Source organism: Micromys minutus (genome assembly GCF_963924665.1).
Source record: "Micromys minutus genome assembly, chromosome: 1".
Lineage (NCBI taxonomy): Eukaryota > Metazoa > Chordata > Mammalia > Rodentia > Muridae > Micromys > Micromys minutus.
This window is the reverse complement of record NC_137969.1, coordinates 226,504,485-226,530,793: the sequence shown is the minus strand read 5'-3', so window position 1 is coordinate 226,530,793 and position 26,309 is coordinate 226,504,485. Positions and strand designations below refer to the sequence as shown.

The 26,309-nt window shown below is 39.7% G+C and overlaps 1 protein-coding gene across 4 annotated transcripts in view; it reads right to left on the bottom strand.

The window, feature by feature from the left end:
• The window catches only part of PCNX1 (pecanex 1), a 145,489-nt gene that overhangs the window by 112,412 nt on the left and 6,768 nt on the right, over positions 1-26,309 (bottom strand). For all 4 annotated transcript variants that reach the window (XM_080930318.1, XM_080930320.1, XM_080930319.1 and 1 more), the window contains exon 2: positions 103-311. In XM_080930318.1, the coding sequence (XP_080786444.1) occupies positions 103-311 (209 nt within the window). The remainder of the gene's footprint in view (positions 1-102; positions 312-26,309) is intronic.

The window sequence follows — 26,309 nt, the reverse complement described above, 5'->3', positions numbered from 1 at the left end:
GGACAGGAGAGCAAACATATGTGGGCACACTGTCACCTACATCCCATGCTGATGCCCTCATCTTGGACATAGCACACACACTGTCACACATGCTGCTCTTACCTTGGACCGTTGCTGTCCTTCCTCCTGGTTGAACAGTTGCCTTGCTCAGCTTTGGCTCGCTCATCTGTGAACTCATTCGCACTTCTATCTACAACTTCTCCAGCATCAAGTGCTCTGTGTAGTCGATAGTTGACCATCTTCAGAACAATGAAAACAGCAGCTACCACGGGACAATAAACTGCTACTATAATCATCGAAGAAGGAAGGGCCTTTAAGAGAAAGAAAATATATATATTTTAGAATAGTTTACATTTTACTCCATTCAAGAAATCTGTCCCTAATATTATTAGATTATAAACAAAACAATTATACTGATACTGAGCTACAGAGGTAAAGGACTCCACTGCCCATACATGTGGCTACTAAGTACCTGAAATATAGCTTAGTTAAGACTAAATATGAAAAGAATATATAATATATCAATTCTTATACTGACTACAGGTAGAAATAACAATTGAATTGTACTGGTTAAAAAATTATTAAAAATAACTTCACTTACTATGACTACTACAAAACTTAAAATCACCTGTGTAGTACATATTACATTTTTACTGCAAAGTCCACAGCAAAGGGGGAAAAAAGCCTATGATCAAGTTATCACATCACTCTGTATGTGAGATGTGAACAAGTCATGGTTGTGACCAAATACAGTCCCTGTTTATACGCTATGTAGAGGGGCTAGAGAGATGCTCAGCATAAGAGCACTTGTAGCACTTGCAGAGAAGTTCCTAGCACCCACAAGGTGGTTAACAGCTTCCATAACTCCAGCTTCAAGGGAGCTGATGGCATTTATGGCCTCCATGAACACAAGGCGCACACATGGGGCATATACGTGTAAACAGGCAAACACTCATACACATCCAATAAAAATATATAAATCTAATTTAAAAGATAAAGAAAAGAAGTCCCAACAAAGCAATCAATGGATTAATTGCAATAAGTTAGTCACCCATCCTGGAGACTACAGACCCATTCTATATGATGATTAAGTAACTTGAAACCTGAACACCAAGGAGGTAGGCTTGGGAACAGGTCCACCTGGAAGGCACCACCACTGACAAAGAGCATAGAACAAGACTAAATCTGTTGAGCATCCTGCATTTGTGCAGCTGCAGATCCCATGTGTCATCAGATTCAATCTCAGACCTCACGAGCTCATATCCTATCTTCAGATTTGACTTTGCCATTGCCGTGTGGAACCCCCAACGAGCTTAGGAAGGGGAGCCTCAAATTGAAATGCTGGTAAAATTTTAAAAAGTCTTCTTTGATGAGCCAAAGCTTCACAATACACATATGTGGTACTGGTTTTGTGACCTGATAAATTGCTTGGAATTGAAAAGGGAGCAAAGCTTCCTTGTAGCCTTTATGTCAGGCTGAGTAGCAGGTCCACATTTGGCTTCTGAAATACTTGGATTAAGAAACCCTGCATATCAATATAATTAAAAAGTTAAACTGCTGGTTATAATTTAAAATGTTCCTAAGTAACTGGGCTTGTCTTGTGATTTTAGGTTTAAACATCTATTCTCTCTCTCTTTTTTTTTAAATTAATAAATACCAGATCTAGATGCATTTTAAAAGACCAGATGAGTACTTTAAAATGCTCAATTTATGAATGTATTTAAATTGAAATTATCTTAAAGTACAAAAACTAAGCCACTGTAAAATGAAGGCTAAAATGTCAGGGGAAAATGTGTATAAGACTTTCAGCTCATTTGTAACTTTAACAAACCTACTATTCACTATAAAAACCAAACACCCTAAATAATCTTCTGAACAAAAAAAGACCAGAGACAGACAGACAGGTAGACAGACAGACAGACAGACAGACAGACAGACAGACACACACACACACACACACACACACACACAGGGGAGGGGGGGAACCACAAATATAAACACTGAGATAGTACTATTGAAAGTGATTTAAATACACAGAAGAGACAGACAGAGAGAGAGAGAGAGAGAGAGAGAGAGAGAGAGAGAGAGAGAGAGAGAGAGAGAGAGAGAGAGAGAGAGAGACTAGCCGACCATTTGTCAAATTTGCAAAAGTTTCAATTCCTGATAAGATACTGAAGTACACTCATTTGAGAGACTTAGCCAAGATTGCCCATTTTAACAATTCTTAACATTAAGGGAAGTCAAATACCCATTTCACCACATGCCATGCATAGAACACATACCAACTCCATTTTCAAACAGAGTCAACACACAATAGGTCAGCTCCATCCTAACCTAGCACAGTCCATACTAAGGTAAAGTGGCTGATTAAATCATGTGGGCAGAAGGCAATTAACAAGCATTGGTGTCAGACAAACCCAATAGAAATGCTAACAAACAAATGAAGGAGTACTTAGTTTTGAATTGTCAAAGATTAGCAACACTCAAAACTCGTCTAAAGAAATGTCAATCTTCACACTCCAAAATACTGCTAAGAACAGTGTTAACAAACTTGCTAAAAGGAGAAGGTTTAATTAAAGACAACGCAGAAATCACCTTTGAAAACTCACTAGTCACAAGACTGAAATGGATGTTGCATTAAGAAATTCAAGGAGATCCTATACACTGGAAGCCAGTGTTGGGTCAGTAACAACTGTCTTTTTTCTACTCCAATTACAAAACTGCTCATTTATTTTTGCATCCTGTGGTTCAGTTGCCTGAGCCTTACCCATGTCAGTCCCAAGCCTTCCAGGGACAGAGGCAGCCACCCTCTAAGTCTCACTTTCCCTAAAGTGAGTGAACACGCAGACACTCTGCCTGCTGAGCAAGGCATTAAGCCTGCCCTCTCCTCCACCTGCGGTGCTGCCAGGACACTCAGCTGATTCCTGGACAGCTGCTCACATTAGCTAAGTCTTACAGAACCATCAATCTTGTCTACAATTATGACTCACTACACTACAAGAAAATTACAAATACTGTCTGTTTTACAGAGCAAACACCTAAACCAAGCACACATAAAACAACTGCAAAGTAGTTTTCTATTTTTATGATATACTCTAAAAGGGTAAGAGAAACTGTATTTTCGTATGTGTGTGTGTGTTACATATGTTGAGTGTTCATATGCATGTGTGTGCATGCATTTGTAGGCCAGAGGGGTCTTCCTAAGTCACTTTTTATCTTATTTTTCAAGACAGGGTCTCTCCCTGTAGCTAGGTGACAGACTGGCCAGTCGGGTCCCAGGACCCATGTGTCTCTGTTGGTCTTCCCAGTTTGAGTACCGGGAAATCCAAATACAGCTCCGCAGGCTTACACAGCAAGCACTTTGTAGAGTTAGCTATACACACTGTGTTTTCAAGAAAGAAACCCACAGAATTCTAACTAGCAGCAAGCATCAAATTCAGGGAAACTAGGCTCTTTGTGAGAAAAAATAATATGCAAGCTATAATTTCTTATTCTCATGTTTACAGTATGATTTGTGTGTGTTGTTTGACACAGCAGATTCTATCCATTTTAATCTTGGTAGAAGGTAACTACTAGGGTCACCACAGTTCTGCCCTACAGCAGGTAATACTTTACAAAAGTTCTAGCTTCATCTTCAAGTTACAGTATTTGATTGAGTGTTTCCTAAGTTAACGGCAAAGTCACGGGTGTAACTGAAATTGAGCACAGCCCGGTTCCTAGGTGGTAAAGCTCATTCTGCCCTTTGCTACACAGGAGTCGGTCTCCAGGTTTAAACGGCTTGCACAGAAAACTGACTTTCTCTTTTAAGAAATGATAAGCAGTGGACAGCAGAGATGAAAAGGCGCCAGAGCATCTGGCACCTGCTGGTGGACAAACAAGGTCCTCATTAAATAACCATAAAGGTCACAGCTTTGACTGCACAGATAAGGCTTGTGGCACCATCAAGGATCTAAGCAGCCCTGAGCACATCTCAGACGTGGATCTTAGCAACCTTCTGCCTCACAAAGTGCAAACCTGCAAGAGGATAGAGTTTTAAAAAGGCAAGCTAGGGGGTTCCTTCCTTGCCATGTTAGTTGGTTTTGTGATCCCTGAGATCTGTTTATTGTACAGTAATACCCAGGTATTCAAAGTAGTGCAAGCACAATCCAGTAGTGTGTGGTTTAGGGGTAACAGAATGACAGCTACATCACTGGCATGCCTCTTACAAGTTGGAGGGACAGAAATACAAATTAAACCACAACTCAAAGCCATATGACCCCAAAAAAATGGCAACTCTACAAAATAAAAACAAAAAACCATTCTCAATATCTGAGAGGTAAAAGGAGGATCAGGGATCTGATGGCAGCCCCCACAACACGGCCAAGATGGTGGACATTGCTGGTCGAAAGAGCAAATGCTTCAGCCCCATGAGAATACTATAACAATCTCCCAGAGTTAAAAATGGGACAAGATGGCTCAGGAGGAAAAGGTGCTTGTCATGTGAGCATAGTGACTTGAGTTCAAACTCCACAACCCACAAAAGATGTCCTCTGACTTCTGCATGTGCACCCCATGAAAGCATCATATACATGCACACCTATACAAAATTATGTTTTTTAGGAAGTTAAAAATGGAACTACGTATCATCTAGCAATTTATACACTCAAAGAACTGAAAAAGCATCTCAAAGAGGTATTCCACACACATGTACTTAGCAGCATCATTTACATTTGGGTACAAACAACCCAAATGTCTATCAGCAGATGAATGATAACATGTATATTCACACAGGGAAAGGGTACCCCAAATCAAAAAACAAAGAAACTCTGCCATACGCAAGAGTCGTGAGCCTTGAGAACATTCTGCTAAGTGAAATAAGATGATATCAAAATCAAAGTGTTACTGCTGAATTCCCGCACATGAGGAATCTAAATAAGCAAACACGCCAAACAAGAGGCAGAATAGCAGTAAGGGTGGCAAGAGAAGTGCTAGAGGGAGAAGGTGCTGCTTAATACACAGTTTCAGTTTTGGAAGATGAGGAAATTGTGGCCAGATATTGTACAATCTTTACCCCACTGAGCATCAGTCTCTCCTTATGCATGGGGAGACATGATACATTCCAAGGTTCCCAAATGTAGATAGCACCAAACCCAAACCATATGTGCTTGTATGTATCCTACACATACAAGAGATTTAATTTATAAATTAGCCACAGGATGAAGTTAACAGTCAGCATGTGCATTTTAAGAACTTTCAGCTTTTCACCTTAAGGAGGAAGCAACTTACACCATCCCTTCAGTCTATCTGAGTCACCACCACTACACAGGAGCTCAGGCCGATTTAGGATTACTAGTGCTGTGAAGAGACACGGCCGAAAAGCAAATTGAGGTGGAAAAGGGTTTATCTGGTTTACACTTCCTCAATACTGTTCATCATTGAAGGAAGTAGGATAGAAACTCCAAACAGGGCAGGAACCTGGAGGCAGGAGCCGATGCAGAAGCCATGGAGGAGTGCTGCTTCCTGGCTCGTTCATCCTGCTTTCTTATAGCACCCAGGACCACCAGCTCAGGGACAGCACCACCCACAAAGGGCTGGGCCCTCCCACATTAGTCACTTAAGAAAATGCCCTACAGGTGGATCCTATGGAGGATTTTACTCAATTGCATTTCCCTCCTTTCAGATGACTCTAGCTTGTGTCAAATTAACATAAAACTAGACAGGGCAGCTCATTAGTTAAAAAAGAAGGTACTTGAACACTGTGGCATTCTAGCCTCAGTGGAGTGAAAACCAAGACTAACACAGACTCACTGGTACGTAGAGTATACAGTGAGGATATGTGTGTAAAACGGTGGTGTCCTTCCCAGGCACAATGGCACCTTCTCACAACAGCGCTTCCTTTAAAAGCTAGTCCTGCAGTTTCTCACTTAGTATTTGCAGACAGTTGTTGACATCTGGAATTGAAATTCTAGTGAATCTATGGTACTATTCACTCAAAAGATGATTCCCATTTCTATTAAACTCTCCAACACTCTGGGTGGTATCCAAGCCTCAAGGGAACTCAGGTAGCAAGGTGGCCACAATGAGCCCAAGTTGTCTAGGCAGTGCCCCCAGAGCCCCTGCAAGAACACCACCAGTGTGTTAGCACTGGAGGAGCCGTTCTGGTCAAAATCAAGTTACTTCATGAGAAGAAACCAATCTGGAGAGAAAGAGTCAAATCGAAGCATGGCAGGGCCTGTACCCGGAGGACCGCTGTCCTGCACAACTCTTCAAGAGCCTACACCCACAGGCCTGCCTAGGTCAGTCTGGCTTCAGTCATTGCCCTGACATCTGTCCAGAGGAACAGGAGCAAGACGACTTAAATCAAGGGTAGTGTTCTTTCTCTGCCAATTTAACTATGCTTTTATCACTCCTGATCCTGAGAGGGGCACAAAAGAAGCTACTGCAAGTTGTATCAATTTTCTTCCACACTGGTTGGTTGACTATCCCAAAGGTAGAGACGGATAGAATGCCTGGCAGGTAGTATAACTTCCCTAGCTCTAAGGATGACACTGAAGGGACACAATGCACCAAACAATAATGCACTTGAAGAATTTCTACATTATTTTAGCTAGAACTGGAAAAATACAGTAATAGCCTGTTTGGTTGTTATATAAATGTAGACACACAGCAAAGACAGGAAAGAAGTTGTTTCACATACATGAAAGACAGAAAAGTTTTCATTCCCACAAGAGTCAATGGGTGCATCATACAAAGTACAGAAAGGCATTCATAACCTGAGAACATCTTTTTAGATATGATGTTACACATCAGTTAGGCAAAGACTTTTGGAACTGTGAAGATTACAACCAAAAGACTGCCAACTTCCACCAAACACCATCGTGGAGCCAAAGAAGTGGCCTCACAAAAGGAACTTCAAATGGAGGACCATCTCAGCAGTCAAGCCTGTGAGATCATGTTCACTCAGACTGTGAGGGCGTTCTACAGAAAAGAATGTGACCTCCATGGTATCTTGAGTATGCAGCAGCGAGCAGTTAACTCAGGTCTGGAGCATGCCAAAGTCAGTCTTTAAACTTGGAAGAAAACTTATCTTCTAAATGAGGGTCGCTGACAAACTTGCATTTCGTTCTATCATTCACAGACACTGATTTGACTACTGAAGAGAAAAACTCGACTGTTTGAAGAGAACTGTTAGTCTGATTCCTGCAGGGTCTTTCTATTGATTTGTTTTAATAGGTAGATGATTTGCCAGGATTTCAACGATATGTCAAATGGAAACCAAGGGACATTAATCGTTAGTGTAATAGAGCATTTTTCTTCATGTACTAAATTTTACTGCATATAAATATTTTGCAATTTAGGAAAAGGAAGGAAAAGCCAGGGAGGAAAGCTCTGGATTTATGTGAGAGTCCCTGTCTGGGTATATAAGGTGGAGAGGAATTGAGGAACCTGCCATCAACATACTCCTTCAGATACATACACCAAAGCCAAAGAGACAGACAGACAGATGGGAGGGAAGTAGACAGATAACTATTTTGTTGTGTCCTTTTTTTTTTTTTTTTCCTTTCCAATGAGGAAAGAAAAGAAAGAAATGCTTAGAATTAGGACTTGAGAGAGAGCCACTCACACCAGCATTCAGTACTCTTTGACTCTGGTAGCTCATTCCTAATGGAAGATATTGTGATATTTTATCCAGGAGCAGGAGGTTGAAGCTATGACAGGAAACTTGAAGAAGCTAGTTGGCATCACAAGTGTTCAGAGCAGAACTATTAGCTGTGATGTTCCCTTATAGTCCAGCTCCAAACACAAGTGAGTGATTCTTCCTCAGACCAGCGTACTGCACAGTAAATCAGCTTTTGGATGACAGGCAGCTCCTTCAGAACCAAGGCAGAGTCGGATACTTAATGCCTGAGCTTTGTTTGGATTCAGGACTGTCCACATCCTTAGTCTATTTGTAGGTACTCTCCATCCACTGATGTGATTTCAACACCTCGCTGACAATCTATGTCGGAGGGATGAGAAACATCTAAGCTGCTGTACAGTGTGCTTTTATAAGTGCTTTATGTAGCTGCAGCTCATTTAACCCTTGGCCAGTTCATGAGGTTGGCTCTATTACTCTCCTATTTTACAGACGGAAAAGCTGAGGTACAAAGAAGTCAATTGCTTGGTCTCAAAGGAGGACATTAAAGGGTAATTTGGCTCTATAGTCAAGACTCAGCATAAAAAAATTTTTTAAACATCTTACTGATGTCCATCTTTGTGGGTCACAGTGTAACATTTAGATACATTTACATACCGTGTACTGATCAACTCAAGAAACTTAGATTATTCACTATCTCAAACACCACTTCTTTGTGGTAAAAGCACTCAAATTTCCTCTCCTCTGGCTAATTTCTGTCATATGGTACAATATAGTTGACCACAGGCAGCCTCAGAATATAGAACACTCCCACTTCTAGTTGTGACTTTGAACCCATCAGCAGATTGTGCATGTGTGCGTGCTTGCATTTAGCCTGCTATCTCCAGATGACCTACTAGAATGCTCACTCAGCTGTCATAAAATAAGAATGCCCACAGGCTGGTATGCACAAGAGAGCACAATGTGTTACCGTGAACCTCTACAGCCAGTGAAACATGGACTTTAGATGAGCTTCATGTCACAAAATAGCACTTGTGATTCTTTTCAACCATGAAATAAGGTTAAGAACTAACTAGGCATGGTGGCATTTGGGAAGAGGAAGACTGTCAACCTGCAAGAAAGAGGAAGAAAGCCAGCCTGAACTACACTCCCAGGTAGCATGGTCTATTTTCTTCTCTAACTAATAGAGACCCCAAGCAAAGCATCAGCACTTTTCTCTGACTTGCTGAATGCAAACCCAGAACTTTCATAACACCAGTTTCACCCAACTGCAAAGCAAAACAGCTGCCAGGAACCTCTCTTCTATGATGGACAACATGCTCCTAAAGTGAAGGCACACTTACTCTGTCCTGTGACAAAATTCTGCAGAGCCAATCTTGGTTAGTCTCTGGGTGAAGGAATTTTAAGTAATTTTTCAGGGTAATTATAAAACATTTTCTGGCAAAATGTCCTTAGCATATCTACAGAATGCTGTAATTACAGACATACCTCTCTTCTGATATCTTCCCCCTTCAATGGGGAGATTTATCAGTGTATATAGGAAACATGGCCTTGGTATTCTTAAGTATGATTGGCTCCCCAGAATCACTCAAAGGTCCCAATGTTCTATATCACTACTTACTTGCTTTTAAACAGACATTGACCAAGGGATAGAAACAATACAATAAAAGAAAATGTAAAAATAGATAAAAATATGAAGACCAAGTTTTACTGTCTAAAAAACTAAGGTATAAGATTTTATTATGACATTTTTAAAAAGAACATTAATGTGCTGGGTAGAAATACTGTGCTCCATCTACAGTGTTCCTGGAGCTATGCAGTCGAAGGGAAGTGTACTCCACTAAAGATCACTTTTGGCTTATTCACAAGAAGAATCCCACAAGGTAGGTAATTCAGGTTCATAGCTAGAGTCTGGTCCTGGTTAAAGGAAAGAATTGGAGGGAGGCTCAGTAACCAAATATTGCCTAAAAACTTACAAAATGATTGTTCATCAAGATGACAGGAAGCTGAAATAAGAATGTCTTCAATAGGCCTTAGTCACCACACACATGCTGCCTCCAAGGGATGGAGAAAGGGTCCCGAGAGCTGCAGCCATTACTCTGGGGACCTGGCCCTCTTGCCAGCCTCTCTTCTGGAGGTTGAGTAAAGCATTCGAGTTAGATGTTTTCCTCCAACAATAACAACTACACAAGCAAAGGCCCAATGTTGAGGTTCAAGCATACTTTCCCATAAGAGAAAACATTCTAAGTCAAACCACACAATAGGTCAGATTAACAACAGAGACAGGCCTGGCTAGAAAAGCCTAAGGAACTTAGAAAACATCTTCCATAAAGACAACAAATTAACAAATAGCTTAAATTCTCAATTTTTCTCTAATTCAGAGGGAATTATTAAGAGTATTAGCTACTATCTAATGTTTGCACCCCATACTTATGCCACTCCATAAAATATTTTTATTTTTAGCTGCAGATTAGAAGGTGGGACATCTGGCAGATATATTGGAATTCTGAGAGATAGTCAAAGGCTTAAAGATAGAAACAAAACAAAGAGAGAGAGAGAGAGAGAGAAACAGATAAATGACATAACTGTAATTGATACCTTAACAATTATGATCATTACCACATTGCTAGTCATTATTTCAATCATGATAGCCATAATAGCTTCTTATATCTCAAAGAAAAGGGTTTTAGAGATACAAGAAAAAGAGAAATGTGAAAAATGGAAACAAGCCTAAGAAGAAAAATTGAAAAAAAAATTACAAATAAAAATTAGGAAGATACTAAGATAGTAGGAATACAAGAAAAAGAGAAATATGAATGATGAAGTCAGGCCTTAGAAGAAAATTAGAAAATATTATAAATAAATAAAAGATACTAGAGATACTAGAGATAGAGGAAATAAGGCCAGAGCCCACTGAAGCACCATATAATGAAAGTCAGGAAAGTCAGCCAAAGGTTGTTAGAAAACCAATCTGAGTTATCCAGTTACTATTCAACAAATGTCAGCAGATGCTGGAAACCTACAAGAGCATGAAGAATATGGACGGTATCCTGTAGATCTGCTAGATTGAAAAAACGAAGCAGTAAATTCACATGGTATACATTTACCATTCATAAAGCAGATACTAAATTTTTGGGCAATTCAATATAAAATAATCCCCCCCAAGACTGAAAAGATGATAAGAACAATATTAGAACCTGAACTACAGTTACAATGGTGTTCATGGTGGAGAGAAGAGGCTAGAGAGATTAAACAGTAAAACAGGGATAGAGGTATCCATAATTCTCAAGATCAGCTATTAGGTGAAAGTTCATATGCTGAGGTACTGAAGCAAGTCATACATGATGAAGCCACCTTGGCATTATGGTAGCTTTAAGTGACTGGGACAAGGTTGAAGAAACAGGAAAAAGACCTGAACTATTTGCTCAGATTATGCAAGATCCATTCACTAACTTCTTACCAAGACTGACTTCAGGTATAGATAGAAAATATCAGATCCAGAAACTAGGAAAACAGTAACTGAATCTTTAACTTTTAAAATTCCTAATGCTGAATGCAAGAGGATAATCAGGCCCTTAAAGGTAAGATCAGCACCAACTGGTGAATGGAAACACCCAGGGGGCCCTTTGCAGGCCCCAACACCAAATTCAGATCAGCCATTTAGGTCATCAGAGAAACTCATCTGCAAAACAATTAAGCAACGCTGCTATGAAAATAAACATTAAAAACCCAGATATCAAACTCAGAGCAGTTTCTATAGAGAAAACAAAAACCCAGAAGGGACCTAGAAACAAGTATTTTGGCAAACTTCTATAAATGATCAGAGGCCAAAACTAAAGTTATTTATAAATAATATTGAAAATGAAGGTTTAATAGACATTGAAGCAGATGTAACCATAATCTAACCAAAATCTTGGCCTCCAAACTGGCCTCTTCAAGAGGTCAAATAGGAAAACTAAGGCCAATGTGGCTCAAATAGCCATGAATTCATGGAGAAGAGATTTGTTGTGACAATGGGAAATATAAATTAGCACTCCTCCAACTTCAGGGACTAGCTATAAAATAAAGAGATATTCCTGATAAAGGTATTACTAAGTGTTGTCAAGAACAGTTACAGGCTGTCCAAGTTGTCCATACATAAGACACAGCAGAGGCTGTCTCTCCAACTACATGGAGGTGACACTGCTGACAGAACAAGAAAGGCCTTACCACTAAGGTGGCTGACTGAGCAACCTATTTGGATAGAACAATGGCCTATGATGAAAGAAAAAGCAAGCACCAGAACAACTAGTCCAAGGCTCAACATATAGAAGAATCTACCTGCCCTTGGAATTCTCCTGTATTTATCATTTAAAAGAAATCTAGAAAATGGAGGATATTGACAGATTTGAGAGCAATTAATAAAGTCATTCAGCCAATGGATTCTCCACAGTCTGAAATTCCAATGCCTTCACTGTGACCAAAAGCATAATCTATTATAGTGATTGATTTAAAAGACTGCTTTTTTCACAACACCTTTACAAGAATGAGATAGTGTGAGATATGCTTTCACAGTGCCCATTTAACCACTCCATACTAACTAAGAGATACCACTGGAAGATTCTTACCACAAGGAATGTTGAATAGTCCTACCTTATGCCAGTATTTTGTACAACAGCCATTAGAAATAATCTGTAAACAACTTTCCAATCAATAATTTACCATTATATGGATGATATTTTACTGGCTGACTCAAATAGATAAATATACCTTATAAAAAATGTCTGATGAAGTAAAGGGAATTTTGCCTTGTTGGAGATTACAAATTGCTCCTGAAAAAAAATACAAAAATGATTCTATTAATAATCTAGGATATAAGAAAAATCTGCAGCAAACTTGACCACAGAAAGTATAAATTAGGAGAGACCAATTAAGAATTCTTAATGACTTTCAAAAATTGTTGGGAAACATTAATTGGTTAAGACCCACAACTGGATTAACTACTCAAGAGTTAAGTAATTTATTTCAAACTGTACAAGGTAAGAAGACTTAAATAGTCCTAGAAAAATATCAGCTGAGGCTGATAATGAATTGACTGTGGTAGAAAAGAAATCATAAGATGCACATGTGGATCACTTGGATTCAAAGATGACCTCTATTTTATTTATTTTGCCTCTACTCTTGTTTAAGGTATTGTACCTGTGTAATTCTTTTAAAAATATCATGTTAAGTTCTAGTCCTTTTCAAAGCTTGCTGTTGCAAACTGTAGGATAATGAAGAGATTTAAGTTAGTAGTTAATTAACCAAACTTATGGTCATCTAAATTTAGTTAATTACAAATCTCATTTAGTTAATTATACAAATGTTCCTAGGTTGAACAGATAATAAATAACTAGAAACAAGCAATTCAGATACACTATAGATAGATGGTCTTTAAAAATCCCCAGAGATCTACAGAATATGGCATTTAAAGATGTTTTATTAATAAAAGGCGCTTTTTATTTTGACAGTAAGACATGTCAGCTACTGACAGCAACCACATTCTAATTTAAAGCAGAGAATGAGAGGATGGGAGGTAGAACTCTTCCAGGGGGGACTACGAGGAGGGGCAACATTTGGGGTGTAAATAAAAATAATTAATAATTTTTTAAAATATGAGCATAAAGAACCTCCATATAAAGCTTGCTTCAAAAGTGGCAAGCTAGCCACTGGGCAAAACTGCCTCTGCTTCAACCAATGACAACATGCTGTCCAATGTGTGGACAAGCAGGACATAGAAGAAGTTGACTGCCAAGCTTTGCAAGGGCAAGATAAGCAGTCTTTCAAAATTCCTACTTCACAGAAAAGTCTGTCAAATGTTTTGGGCCAGAAAGCTAAAGATGATGCCCAACAACTCAAAGAACTTTGGGGGCCTGTCCAGGTAGCCAGCTGTCTCTGTCATTTCTATAGTTTTTGAAGCTGCTTGCCTACAATTCCTGCATACCCAGGCAAGAATCCCTCCAGGTCTCTGGTGGGACTGAAGATGAGACAGAAATCTCATCCTCTTCTCTAAAATAGAATGGGGCTGCTGTCAGAGGAGCCTTTTACTAATAAACATCTTTAAGTGCCATATTCTGTTAGTCTTACATACAAGCTAAAGTTGTTTAGAATTTTAAAAAATGTTTTTAAGTCTAAAGTAGATGTCTTTAGGTTGATAAGTAAGTACAAAACTCTGAACTTACCTAGATAGGGTAGCTAACAGAGTACTTTCTCCAAAGTTGCTAAATACATATGGATTAGATATTGTGAATGTAATTCTTACCTGACAGTTTTTATAATTGTTCTTATTGTATAGTTTATTCATGTTGGAGAAAGTCTTTTATTGGACTAAAGGGGGAAGATGTAGGGCTCTCTTTTATACTGTGTGGAAGCATCACCTGTCAATAAAAATCTGATGCCCTATTAGCAAATGGCAGGGTTAGAAGGGGAGACATTTGACAGAGAGATTCAAAGTCTATGAGTAGTCAGAAGTGAAAAGATTCACCCTGGACTTTGAGGAAGTTAGACACATGAAACTGAGAAGAGGTAACTAGTCTTGTGGCAGACATGGAATAGTTTAATGTATTGTGTAAGTTACAAGCTAGTTGGTGAACAAACCCAAGCTTAAGGCCTGGACATTTATTTATAAGTAAGCCTCCAAGTCATTATTTGGGAACTGGGGCACAGATGAAAAAGCACAATATAGTATGTGATGCAGACTTAAAGTATACAAATATTACATCCCTTTACATAAAGAGATTGATCATTCTAGGTGTTGGGCACAGAAAGGTTCTGGAACCAATCCCCTAAGAATAACAAGGGACAACTGTGTGGTTAATATGGCAGATGAGAAGTGAAATTCTGCAAGATCATGGCTAGAGGGAGGAGAGTAGAACACTTTTTTCACAGCACATCTTCTCCCCTTTCCAAAACCACCTTTAAATTATTACAGAAAAGAAACAACAATAAACAACTTTAAGTATTTCCAAAGGCCTCCAAACAATTCCAATCTAAAAAGATTTATCAAAGGCAGCAGCAGCACATTGTGGAATTTTTTTTTCAAGATCGACTATAAGAAGCCTGTAAGTGCAACATGCCCAACAGCATAAACTTAGTAATGGAATCAATGAATCAAAATCCTTTCTGAAACTACTTCATCCTCTCAACTGAAATGGTTTCTGATGAGACAGTCATGAAGCCTTAGCAAATCTAATGTAACTGACACATCTGAGAATTAAAACAGAATAAATAAAACCATAGAGGTAAAAGTATTCACATATCCAAGAGAACCTGGAGGACATGGATCCTTTATATCTATCATTCAGTGGATAACATTCAGAGACTACACTACATAAACCCCAAACTCGGGTCTGAGAGAATTGTTACGTGAAAAGTAACTTATGAGGTTCAATCATGTTTTAATTTACATCTGGGTTTCTGAGCAAACCCAATCACTCTGGGAAGAGTGTGGTGTGTTCTATACTAACTTATCTTGATTACTACCTCCTGTAAATCAAAGATGACATAATAGCACAGCCATCACTCCTGCAGCAGTCTCTTCCATCTAAGTAAACCCCTGGTAAGTCAAGACTGAATTTCCATATGCAAAGTAAAGGATCAGAGCTATTTCATAAAGTCTAAGTTCAACAACTTCACACCAGCTGCTGATGTATTCAACAAAAATGATTTTCAGGACTCAGAGTAAGAATAATTAAGTACTCATAAACACTCTGCCAAAATAACATCAATGCTACAGGGTGGCAGCTAGGTCCTCTGGTTCCTATACCTCAAAAAATGCCATTTGTATTTAACTGTCTTACTTTATGCATATAAAATAATGAGATCCTGATTTCACATGGAAGTATAAGCATGCTCTTATAAACACAGTACACTGTGTGATCATGCACAGTGCCATAGCTCAACTTATGGCTGCAAGCTTTGATGAATTAATTTTTATAATTACATTAAAAAGTCAAAATTTAGTAGAAATAATTTAAAATATTAACACACAAAGATTATCAAGTTATTTGATTATATTCTTGCTTCATTAAAATTCAGTGAAGTAGACTATAGGCTAAAATTCTATCACAAAATGAAAACCAGTATGATTCATAAATCAGAAATATATTAGCACTCCTAAGACTATGAACAGAACCCATGTATCTTCTTTATAGCACATCTGTCCTAAACTCACTCAATCTGTCTGCAATAGAATGATGTTCCCCATATTCCAGGTCTAGTCTAAGAGAAAATGCTAACACTGGGTAATGTATCGCACAGCAGATTTAAAGGGAACTGAATGTGGAAAGCCTAAGCAGGAGGTGGCGGTGAACAGAAAGCATAGCTTCCTCACCACCACCACAAGCCTCGCCCTAGAGTGGCCTGGACATACTCAGTGCTTCACCCGTTGTCCCTGGGCACACATTAGTCTCGGGCACTTTTTCAAGGGTTGCTTACACAGTAATAAATACAAGCTGTTCTACCCTGAAGCCTTTAGAATGATGACTAATCTGGTATTTATTTCAGGATAATCCTCTGAAGAAAGTACTGTTATTATCTCCAATTTTACAGATAACAAACTTGGGCTATAAATCATTTGCCCATAACCAGTAAAAAGACAAGAACAGGATTATATCCAGTCTGCCTCTAAAAGCCCAAAATGTTTTGTTTTGGCTTTTTAGTCATATTTATGTACTTACGGTGTTCACATAGGAGGCTACAGGACAACTTGCAAGTCTCTGTTTGCCTGGTCCACCTTATAGGCCCTAGAAATCAAACTGAAGTCATCTGACTTGGTAAGCAGTGTCTACCCACTGAGCCATCACACTGACCTATTGCAGCCTGAGTTTTTAACTAACTAGACTATCTACCAAGACAAGGTTTCTAAACCCTTTTTTCCCCCTAGTAAAGCTCTCATAAAGAACCTTTTAGACCAAAATAATAAAAAAAATTAAAAAAGAAAAACAGGTGATGGTAGCACACGCCTTTAACCTCAGCACTTAGGAGTCAGAGGCAGGTGGATCTCTGTGACTTCAAAACCAACCTGGTCTACAGAACAGGTTCCAGTAAGGCCAGGGTTGTGTTACACAGAGAAACCCTGTCTCAAAAAACCAAACAAACCTTTCAGACATTTTCTTCTACCAATCACATTGGCCCCTTGGGGTTTTAATACTATGTATATGCTTGGTCTATCTGTACGTACTGTGCATGCATCTCTCTGTACTATATACTTAAAACAATAAGGTCTGTGTCACACACACCCAAGAACTAATTTTTGCTCTCTTGACAACCATATCTGACAATTCTCTAGCACTGCTTATACTTTAATTTAAATAACCTCTGATATGGGGTGGTGTCCTGTGTATTACAGGATGTTGAACACTATCCCAACCATGTATCCAGCAGAAGGACGTGACACTCCCCAAACCAAAACCATATTAAGATCTTTTCCAGAAGTTCCTATCCTTGAAACATGCAGCTAGGTGCTGCCTCTTACATGTCTTGACTGCCAATTCTAATCTTGTTATAACAAACCGGGATGGACAGGATACACACAGACCGTGTCTGTAGCTGGGATAAAGGAGCAGGCGCAATGGCAGCAGCAGTGGCAAGGACAGTTCATAACTAGTTTAAACACAGCAGAGAAAGAAACCCACATTAGACCAGTAAGTGAAAGAACATTAAAGTTTAATAACTCCATTTATAAAGTGTCACAGAACACGGCTAACCCCCATCCCAGATGATCAGGGAGACAAACGATCTGACTGTAAATACATGAGACCATAACTAACGCCCGGGAGAGCAGTGCATTCTACAAATGGACTTCCACAATGTCTACATCATATCTACTCAAGAAGCAAAGCCAGAATTAAGGATACATAGATGGCAATGGAGATGACAGCTCTGAGGGTTCCAGATTCAGAACATACTACAATGAGTAGGGGCATTTAGATCAGTACAAATCAGTCACATGTTGGCATGCAGGAGCATCACGCATGACTATATATAACTGAAGGACTCAGTGACCCTGGTGGGAGTCCTGAAGTTAAGAAAGGATTAAATGGCAGGGGCACTCTGAAAGCCGGTGCCAGTGATCGAACGCCTACAGGCTGTGCTGAGGCTTACACTAAAAAACCTGAAAGAGTGGTGCATGGGTACACAACAGCATAATAAATATTTATGTTTAATGTGGTTTAATACTTATGTTTAATAGCTAATATTGGTAGAACCTAACCATATAGAGATGTAAGTATTAGCCTGGTGACTGAGCAGAAGTGAGTAGAAAATTGATGATTCTGATATTCCAAACAAAAACATTAGAATTCCCTTTAAAATACAAAAATTCTTATTGTGGTAAGAAACAAGACAAAAGTGTCCATATCGCCAGTGTTACTTAATAGAGATGTGTAGCAATTACAGGAAGAAAAACAGGATAACCAAACAAGTGAAAATTGGGGTTAACGAGATGGCTCAACAGGTGAATGTCACCAAGCCTGACAACCTAAATTAATCTCTAGAATCAAGTAAGCACAAAAGGCAAGGACTGGGCATGGTAACTACGCCTTTAATATGGCACTGACAGACAGAGGCAGACAGAACTCTGAGGCCAGCTAAGTCTACAGAACAAGTACTAAGCCAACCTGATCTATCTACATAGTGAGACCCTCTATCAAACAGGGAGGGAAAAAGGAAGAAGGAAGGGAGAGAGAAGGAAAAGAACTCCACAAAGTTATCTGCTGGCCTCCACATGTGCTATGTCATATGCATGCATGTATAGGTGTACATGCACACATAGTTTACACTGCCACCAAGAATCAAAGTTCTTCAGTTACTTATCTGAACTGAAAAGGAGCTGAGTTAAAGTGGAACTAAGCAGAAGGCATTCACAAGTAACACACTAAGACCTCCCAGGGTAGGCGAGTATCCTCTATAATCACACAGGGCTTTGCTGCTGGTGTACTTTGAGGAGTTTTGTTTCTGCGTTTTTCAAAAGACACATACCCAGGATTGTCCTCCAGAGATTGATACACTGAGGCGGAGCAAAACAGGATACTCAGACAAGTTATTTCCTAGCTGTATTTTTTTAATTATTGACTGCTCTATGCTATGAAATGAGAAACTGTATAGAAGACCTTGTCCTGTGCTACAGGCCAGCAATCCTCAAGTAGAATGTGATGAAAAACTACAGCATTAAAATGACCACAGAGCCCCAAACTCTTCTCAGGCAGATGAGTAAGTGCATTTGAAAGGAGGCAGAAGAATGGCATCTGCCTATGCCAGCCAAGGCCCCACTCTCTAGCTATGCTAGGTTACAGGGGTCACTTTCACAGGCACCGAGGGCAAGAGATACAAACAAGGGGGTGTCTCAAATACCACAGAAGGAATTCTAATCCCTGGTCCCCAAAGGCAACAATGGAATAAGAACTGTGTTTTGAATGATGTCTCCAACTGTAACTTTGGACAATAAAATATGGCTGAAGTTTACAGGAACTCTAGAGACTGAGGGGAGGAAAGGAGCACAATTAAACAAACCTGTGAAATAGAATAGTTTAGTAGGCCTAGACTTTTGTGTTACAACAATGTCAGTTGTAAACAGGGCTAAAGAGATGGCTCCCCATCAGAGCTCAAGGTGAGGTGTCTGGTAGCATACTTGTAGTCCTCTAGCCCTGTGTGAGATGCCATGCAGAAACTGATGCTCTTGCAGAAGACCTGGGATCAGTGCCATCACCCATGCAAGCACTTCACAACCAAGATCCTATAACCTCTTCTAACATCTGTGAGCACCAGGCATGCACACGGTTTATATACATGCATATAGGCAAAACATTTGATACACATAAAAATAAATCTAAAAAAATGTTTAAAGATATGTACAACTAACTACAACCAACATTAAAAAGTCAATTGGGAGAAAAAAATGTTAACATATAGCTGGATCCTAGATTGAAAAATGTGTCTCAAAATGGCATTTTAAAAGATAATTGGGGAAGTCTGATGTGCACTAGACAGCCTGTCTTAGCAAACTGTCAGCAAGCAACTTTCAGTGGGATGGTACTACAGTGATCACCGTTACATGGGAAATGAAGCCCTGAGCGTTCAAGAGTGAGGTGTTCGGGTAGCATACTTTCAAATGAGTCCTCCAGACCTGTGTGAGATGCCATGTGTAGCAACTGGTTGTACAGTTCAAGTAAACAGTATTTCTCAAAGCACATATGGAATCTACTTGTAGGATTCTGTAACTTTCCTGTTCACCTGAAAATCTTTAAGATGATGGAAAAATAAGACCCAGATTATTTTTCAATAACACATATGCTTCAATATCCCTGTGCCCATAATGGAGTAACAAATTTAAATGTCTTTCTGATAACAGAACATACAATCTTTTTAGATTAGCTATACTTTTTTCTTTTCTTCTCAAAACATCTTCAAATTGAGGATTTCATATTACCAAAAATGCCAAAAAGGAAAACAGATTTTAGAACCTCTATTTACCACCTGCCAAGCTCATTCTGCTTCTGCATGAGGTCAGAGATGCTTAAGGAAATGATGTCTAACACAGCACATCCAGCATACAAAAAGACCAGGGCTGAGTGCCGATGGTAACTGGCTTGTTTGCAGTTACCAGTCTGTTTGTACGACTGTTTCAGATGGCACTCTGACAGCACAAATCATACTCTCAGGTTTAAAAAGTCACTCACCGAGAAGCCAACGCTACACTGAACATTTAACAATAAAATACTGGACAACTATAAAACATTATACCCAAATGCATAAACTCATTTAATGAACAATCTTTTCTTCAGAACAAAGATCCATTTATTTGCCTGGTAGGAAGGTTATGAAACCAAACAGCACAAAGAACAAAGCTTATCAAGATCCAGAGTAAGGCACACGGCTCATCTCCTGCATGTATGGATTACCCTAGCTCCTGTGGACTTACCCTGCATGAGCCAACCTAGAAAAGAACAACACTTCAGGACACTGAAGAGATCAGTCATGCCCTAGCCTCATCACCTTTAATTTATAAATTAAGAAACCCAGCTTTATATAGGCATACACCAGTGCCCATTCTGCCAGGAATAAGGCATCAAAACTTTTCATTTTGGAGTCTTCTGTTAAATGTCTATTTTCAAGTAGTCCAGTACTACAGGATAGTAGTACACAGTATTTCTTTCTGGCCACTTAAAATGTATACACAACAGACATAAAAATCTCTGAAAAGAAACATTTGGAAAATTGTTATAAATTGTACAAATCCTCAAAGACTATAACCCCACCTGTTAATAAGGAAAGAGAGTAAAAAACACAAGTTAAACACCGCACAGATGTCTGGGATCAGTCCTGGAGTAGAAAGGGCAACTGGCAAAAGTCTTTATTTGATAAACACACTGTGGTCATGCAACACTTTGATATAAAAAGAAGCTGGGAAGGTGCACAGAAATTGCACTGTCTTAAAACTTTTCTATAACCCTAAAATATAACTTTTTTATTTTATGCCAAAATAAAAAGCTTCAAGGGGGAGTAACAGGTGGCCGACCTGTTTAGTTTATGTCTAGACAGCACTGTAACAAAAGGGAGGGGAGGAAAAGGAAGTGAGGCGCTCCTGATTCAGGCTTCTCAAGCTGACTAGGTTTCCTGGCTGCTTGCAGGTCAGCAGGCTCTCAGGACTCCACCTGGTGTACACAAAACTCTACAGAATGGGACTTTCTTTCAACCTGCCAGAAAACCTTAAAAAGGAAATGGCTTCTTTTCTTTCTTATCTTAACACAAAGCAAGAGTCTGGCATCAACTGTGCAAGTTCTTAGAGGCGGGAGTTCTAAGAAGAGTGCCAACAGCTTCCCCCTTCTACCAAAGAACTCACAGGCACACCCCAACTTTCCAGAGGCACCAGAGAACAGAATCCCACTATGCTCATGTGTGGGTTACAGAGCCAATAGGAAGTCTACAGAATGTTTGCTGGGTTCTTGGCCTTCCTGGATACTCTTGTACCCAGGTATCCAAGCACATCTATCAAATCCTCTTATCTTCCCCAGCCACACTCAGAGACAAGGGGAAATCATCTGATTTAACGAAACCAAATAATATAATGAGGCAGTCTTGTCAAAGAATCACCTAAGTACAAAACTAGGAAAAACCAGATCGAAGTTGTTGTGTGATGTGTATCAGCAGAGCAAAGAACTTTAACTGGGGCTACGTTTGAATTAAATGATACTTATTCTCATCACTCTCTCCTTTTCAAAATATTATTTCTTTTGGCTTTCTTCCTCTTTACTTTCCTGCAATTATTATCTTTGTCACCTTTTAGATGTCACCCTTTTTAGATGTTACTGGGTCTTAGAACTCTGCCCAAAGATATTTTCTTCTTAATCAGTTTTAGGGTCTCCCTACAACACAGTATCTATGTCAATAACTTCAAATAAATAAATTTCACCCTACATTTCTCTCCTAAAAATTCCTATTTAAACAGTCTGAACTCAAGATCCCCAGTCTCAAAGATCCTTCAGCCCTGCCCATAACCCCGCATCAATAGTCAGTTTACTTTCCCACTCACGGGAGGAAAGCCTTCCATACCTTCCTCCCTCACTCTCACAGAGAACACCCTGCACTTCAGGCACGTGTACTCACTACACGACGGATCCTACAATGGACCTCAGCTTCTAGCCCTCCTCCCCCAGCATTCACCCTTACCTATTTATAGGAATTTAGGCCAAAAGGCTACAATACTAACTACAACAATATTCACCCTAAAGCTTTTTTTAAAAAGCTAAAAATGTGACCTAGATCTCCTACACATTTGTAGTAGAGATGCAGCTTTGTCTTCATGTGAGTCCCCTAACAACTGAAGCAGTGTCTCTGACACTGTTGCCAACCTTTGGATCCCTTCCCTGTAGCTGGGCTGCCTTGTCTGGTCTCAGTGGGAAAGGATGCATTTAGTCCTGCTGTGACTTGATGTGCTAGGGCAAGTTGGTACACATGGGGGGGGGGGTCCCTTCACTGAGAAGAGGGGATAATCTGAGGAGGAGTTTATGAGGGTGGGACTAGGAGGAGAAGGAAGCTGTGATGTGAAGTGAATAAAATAATAAAAAAAATACGTAATTCTGCATAATCCTGGCTGTCCTGGAACTCTGTAAACCACCAGGCTGACCTCAAACTTATAGAGATCCATCTGCCTCTGCCTCCTAAGTGCACCAGCCACCACTGCCTGGCTTTTTCTTTTCTTTTTAAAGATTTATTATATATGTGTTTTACCTGCATGTGCACCTGTAGCCAGAAGAGGGTACCAGATTTAATTATAGATGGTTGTGAGCCACCATATGGTTTCTGGGAGTTGAACTCAGGACCTCTGGAAGAGCAGACACTACTCTTAACCTCTGAGCCATCTCTCCAGCCCCTTAGTTCAAAAAAAAGTTTTAAGCTAATGACCTGTAATCAAGAAAGGGATTTCCTGGGGCTGGAATGAGATCTGATACCCTCTTCTGGTGTGTCTGAAGACAGCTACAGTGCATTTCCTCACTCCAACACACCATACTATAATTTCTTTCAGCACTATTAAGAAGTCATTGTCACTGGGCCTTGGGGTCACAGGCCTTTGATCACAGCACTCAGGAGGCAGAGGCAGGTGGTTCTCTTAGTTCAAGGCCAGCCTGGTCTACAGAGGAGTTCTAGGACAACCAGGGATACACAGAGAAACCCTGTCTCAAAACCCAATCAAACAAATTTCCCCTCATGGAAACATCCCTAAAACATAGTCATGAGAAAACAGGTATGTGTATGTTTATGTTTAAAGAGCAAGACTGGGAGAGTGATTCGGTTAGAGCATGGATACACCCAAAAACACCAGAAAAGGGCACTGGGTCCCTCAGAGCTGGAGTTATAGACAGCTATGAGCCACCTACTATGTTCTGGGCAGTTATGAGCAACCTACTATGTTTTGTGAAGGATGAAATGCTTTCCACCCTTCAGAAACCACTGTGAGTCATAAAACCATTAACTGTTGGAACTACTGTGGTTTCTGTTTCTCTTCCAGCCTATGAACACATACTTAACCAGAAAGTCTGTCACTTCACTGACCTGAAAAGCTAAAATTTCTGGCATTTACTAATGAGAATATTTAGACAGAGGAGTTGAAAGAAGTCGGTAGTGTCTATCGTGAATTTCAGTGTCATGACTTTCTCTGGACATCCCTGTGTCTGTCTACTTGTTCAAGACCTTATGGAGTAAGTGCAGTGGTTTTCTTGTCATGTTATGACATTCAACCCTTGCCATTTTTACTCAGACAGCAGTGACACAACATTTATTCCCAGCACTTGGAAGGCAGAGATAGGTAGATCTCTAATTTCAAGGCCAGCCTGGTCTAGTTAAGGAGTTCCAGGACAGCCAGGGATACACAGAGAAATCCTGCCTCAAAAAATAAACAAAAACAACAACAAAAAGAAATGAAAAAAAAAGAATGGCCTCCATAGGCTCATATATTTGAATGCTTAACCTCCAGAGTGTGGAACTGTTTGATAGGATTAAAGGATTAGAAAATGTGGCCTTGTTTTTGGAGGTGTGTCACTGGGGGGTGGGTTTTGAGGCCCGATCTTACTCTCTTTGCCTTGGATCAAGAGATTAGTATCACCTGTTTCTCCAGCCACCATGATAATGGACCAAGCCTTTGAAGCTGTAACTAATTGATTTTGAGGCAGGAACTCATGTAGCATAGGCTGGGTCAAGCTCTATGCAGTTGAGGATGACCCTACCTCCTGAGTGTTAAGACTGCAGTCTTGTACCCCCAGGTCTGGTTTATGTGGTGCTAGAGACTGAACATAGGGTTATCAGGCTGCACTCCATAAACATAGCTCAATGAATGACACCCTCAACCCCTCTAGCTACGGCCTTTAGAAAGGCACCAATCTTAAGAAAACCACTGGATAAGTTTTTGCTACTCTTTAAAATTTCTGATTCTTTAGATTCAGTGCTTAAGGGTTTCAAAGAAACTTTCATTATACAGGTAAGAATCAACCTCAGAAATGAATAATGGTGGCAACTAGAAAAAAGTCAAAACCATAAATTGCATAAGTACATTTAATTTACAATTATTCCAGAGTACTTAGCATACATTACTTTACATATTGCTATATACATATAACTATAGAAGGCTGTACACACAAGACCCATGTGTTGCTGTACTCTGAGTGACTTACAAGCTTTTCTGGAGTCATTCTGACATTTGATTCTTGCAGCCACTGAAATTAATTCTACATATGACTCTGCTCACAATACAACTTCCTACAACACCTACAACCTCCTACAACACTCTGCACTCAACCATTCTAGATAAGTTTTGTTGTTCAACCTAAAGAAGGTTCATATATGTAATACAGTTTTCAATCAACAAACACTCATTCAGAGCAGACAGTGAATACTATCACACCCGACCCTGCCCTCACTGAACTTACACGGAACTATGGCAGTAGAGCTGTCTAGACAGTGAACAAGCAAACAAAGATACAAATATATGGTTTTGAAGCACCGTGACAGAAGCTGACAAGTTTACAGTTACGGGGTTAGGCCTCTGTGAGATGACACTTATTCCCAATCCTACACTACTGGGACAGTCAGCCTGAGAACAAGAGGAGGGCAGAGCCTCCTCAGGAGACACAGCAGGTGCAAGCTCCTTCAAGAGGAAGCAGTTGATCAGGTTGAACAGAAAGGAGGCCATATGATTCTGGTACAGTGGGGAACTGCACAAACTGTAAGTAAAAGCAGAGAAGGCTTTAGTGTGGCCCTGGTAAAGATGCCTGATTTTATCTTAAGCTCTATATGCAAAGATATTAAAAGGGAGAAGTGATTGCTTGTAGCTACACTCATTTACTTTCAAATTTCATAGCTACATTTTCTTAATGCTAGGTAATATCCATTGTGTGAATGGACCACATTTTCGTTATCCATTCATCACTTGAGGGGCATCTAGGCTGTTTCCAAATTCCTGGTTGTCATGAACAAAGCAGAAATGAACAAAGATGAACAAGTATCTCTATAGTAAGGTAGAGTCCTTTGGATAGATAACCAAGTGGTAAAGTTATCTTGTAGTAGACCAATTTTCATCTTTTTGAGGATGCCCACACAGATTTCAAACACACAGTAGCTGTACAAACATACAAGGTGTGGTAACTCAGACTCAGAAAGACAAGCACTGCATGTTTTCCCATGAGTGCTAGCTTTTAAACTTTAGATGGGTGTGTTCTGATCCAAATAATGAGAGGTCACACAGGTAGTAAGAACAGGGAGCAGAGGGTCTTCCCAGAAAGGGAAACAGAACAGAGTGCTATGAAGAGATAAACTACAACAGAACTGAATGGGGAGATACAAGGAAAGGGTAAAGGACTGAATATGAAGAAAGACAACAAACACTACCTTTGAAAAGTTATAGGGAAGCCTAAAATTGAAGAAACTTCCTAAAATATATATGAAAGGAATTTTAATGAAGTTACCATACAGTAGGGGAGACAATTATGCCCCCTTAGTAGTACACACTAGACAGTTTATACTACCAAGTAAAACCAGGAATAGTTTACATCTAAAGACACCTGCCAAAGGGATCCCACAGAAACCCAAGGGGGAAAAATGACAGGCTCTTACCAATGTTATTGGTACCTTTCACAACCTAATGATAAGACCCTGTTGTTGAAGATACTATTTACTTATGTCATGG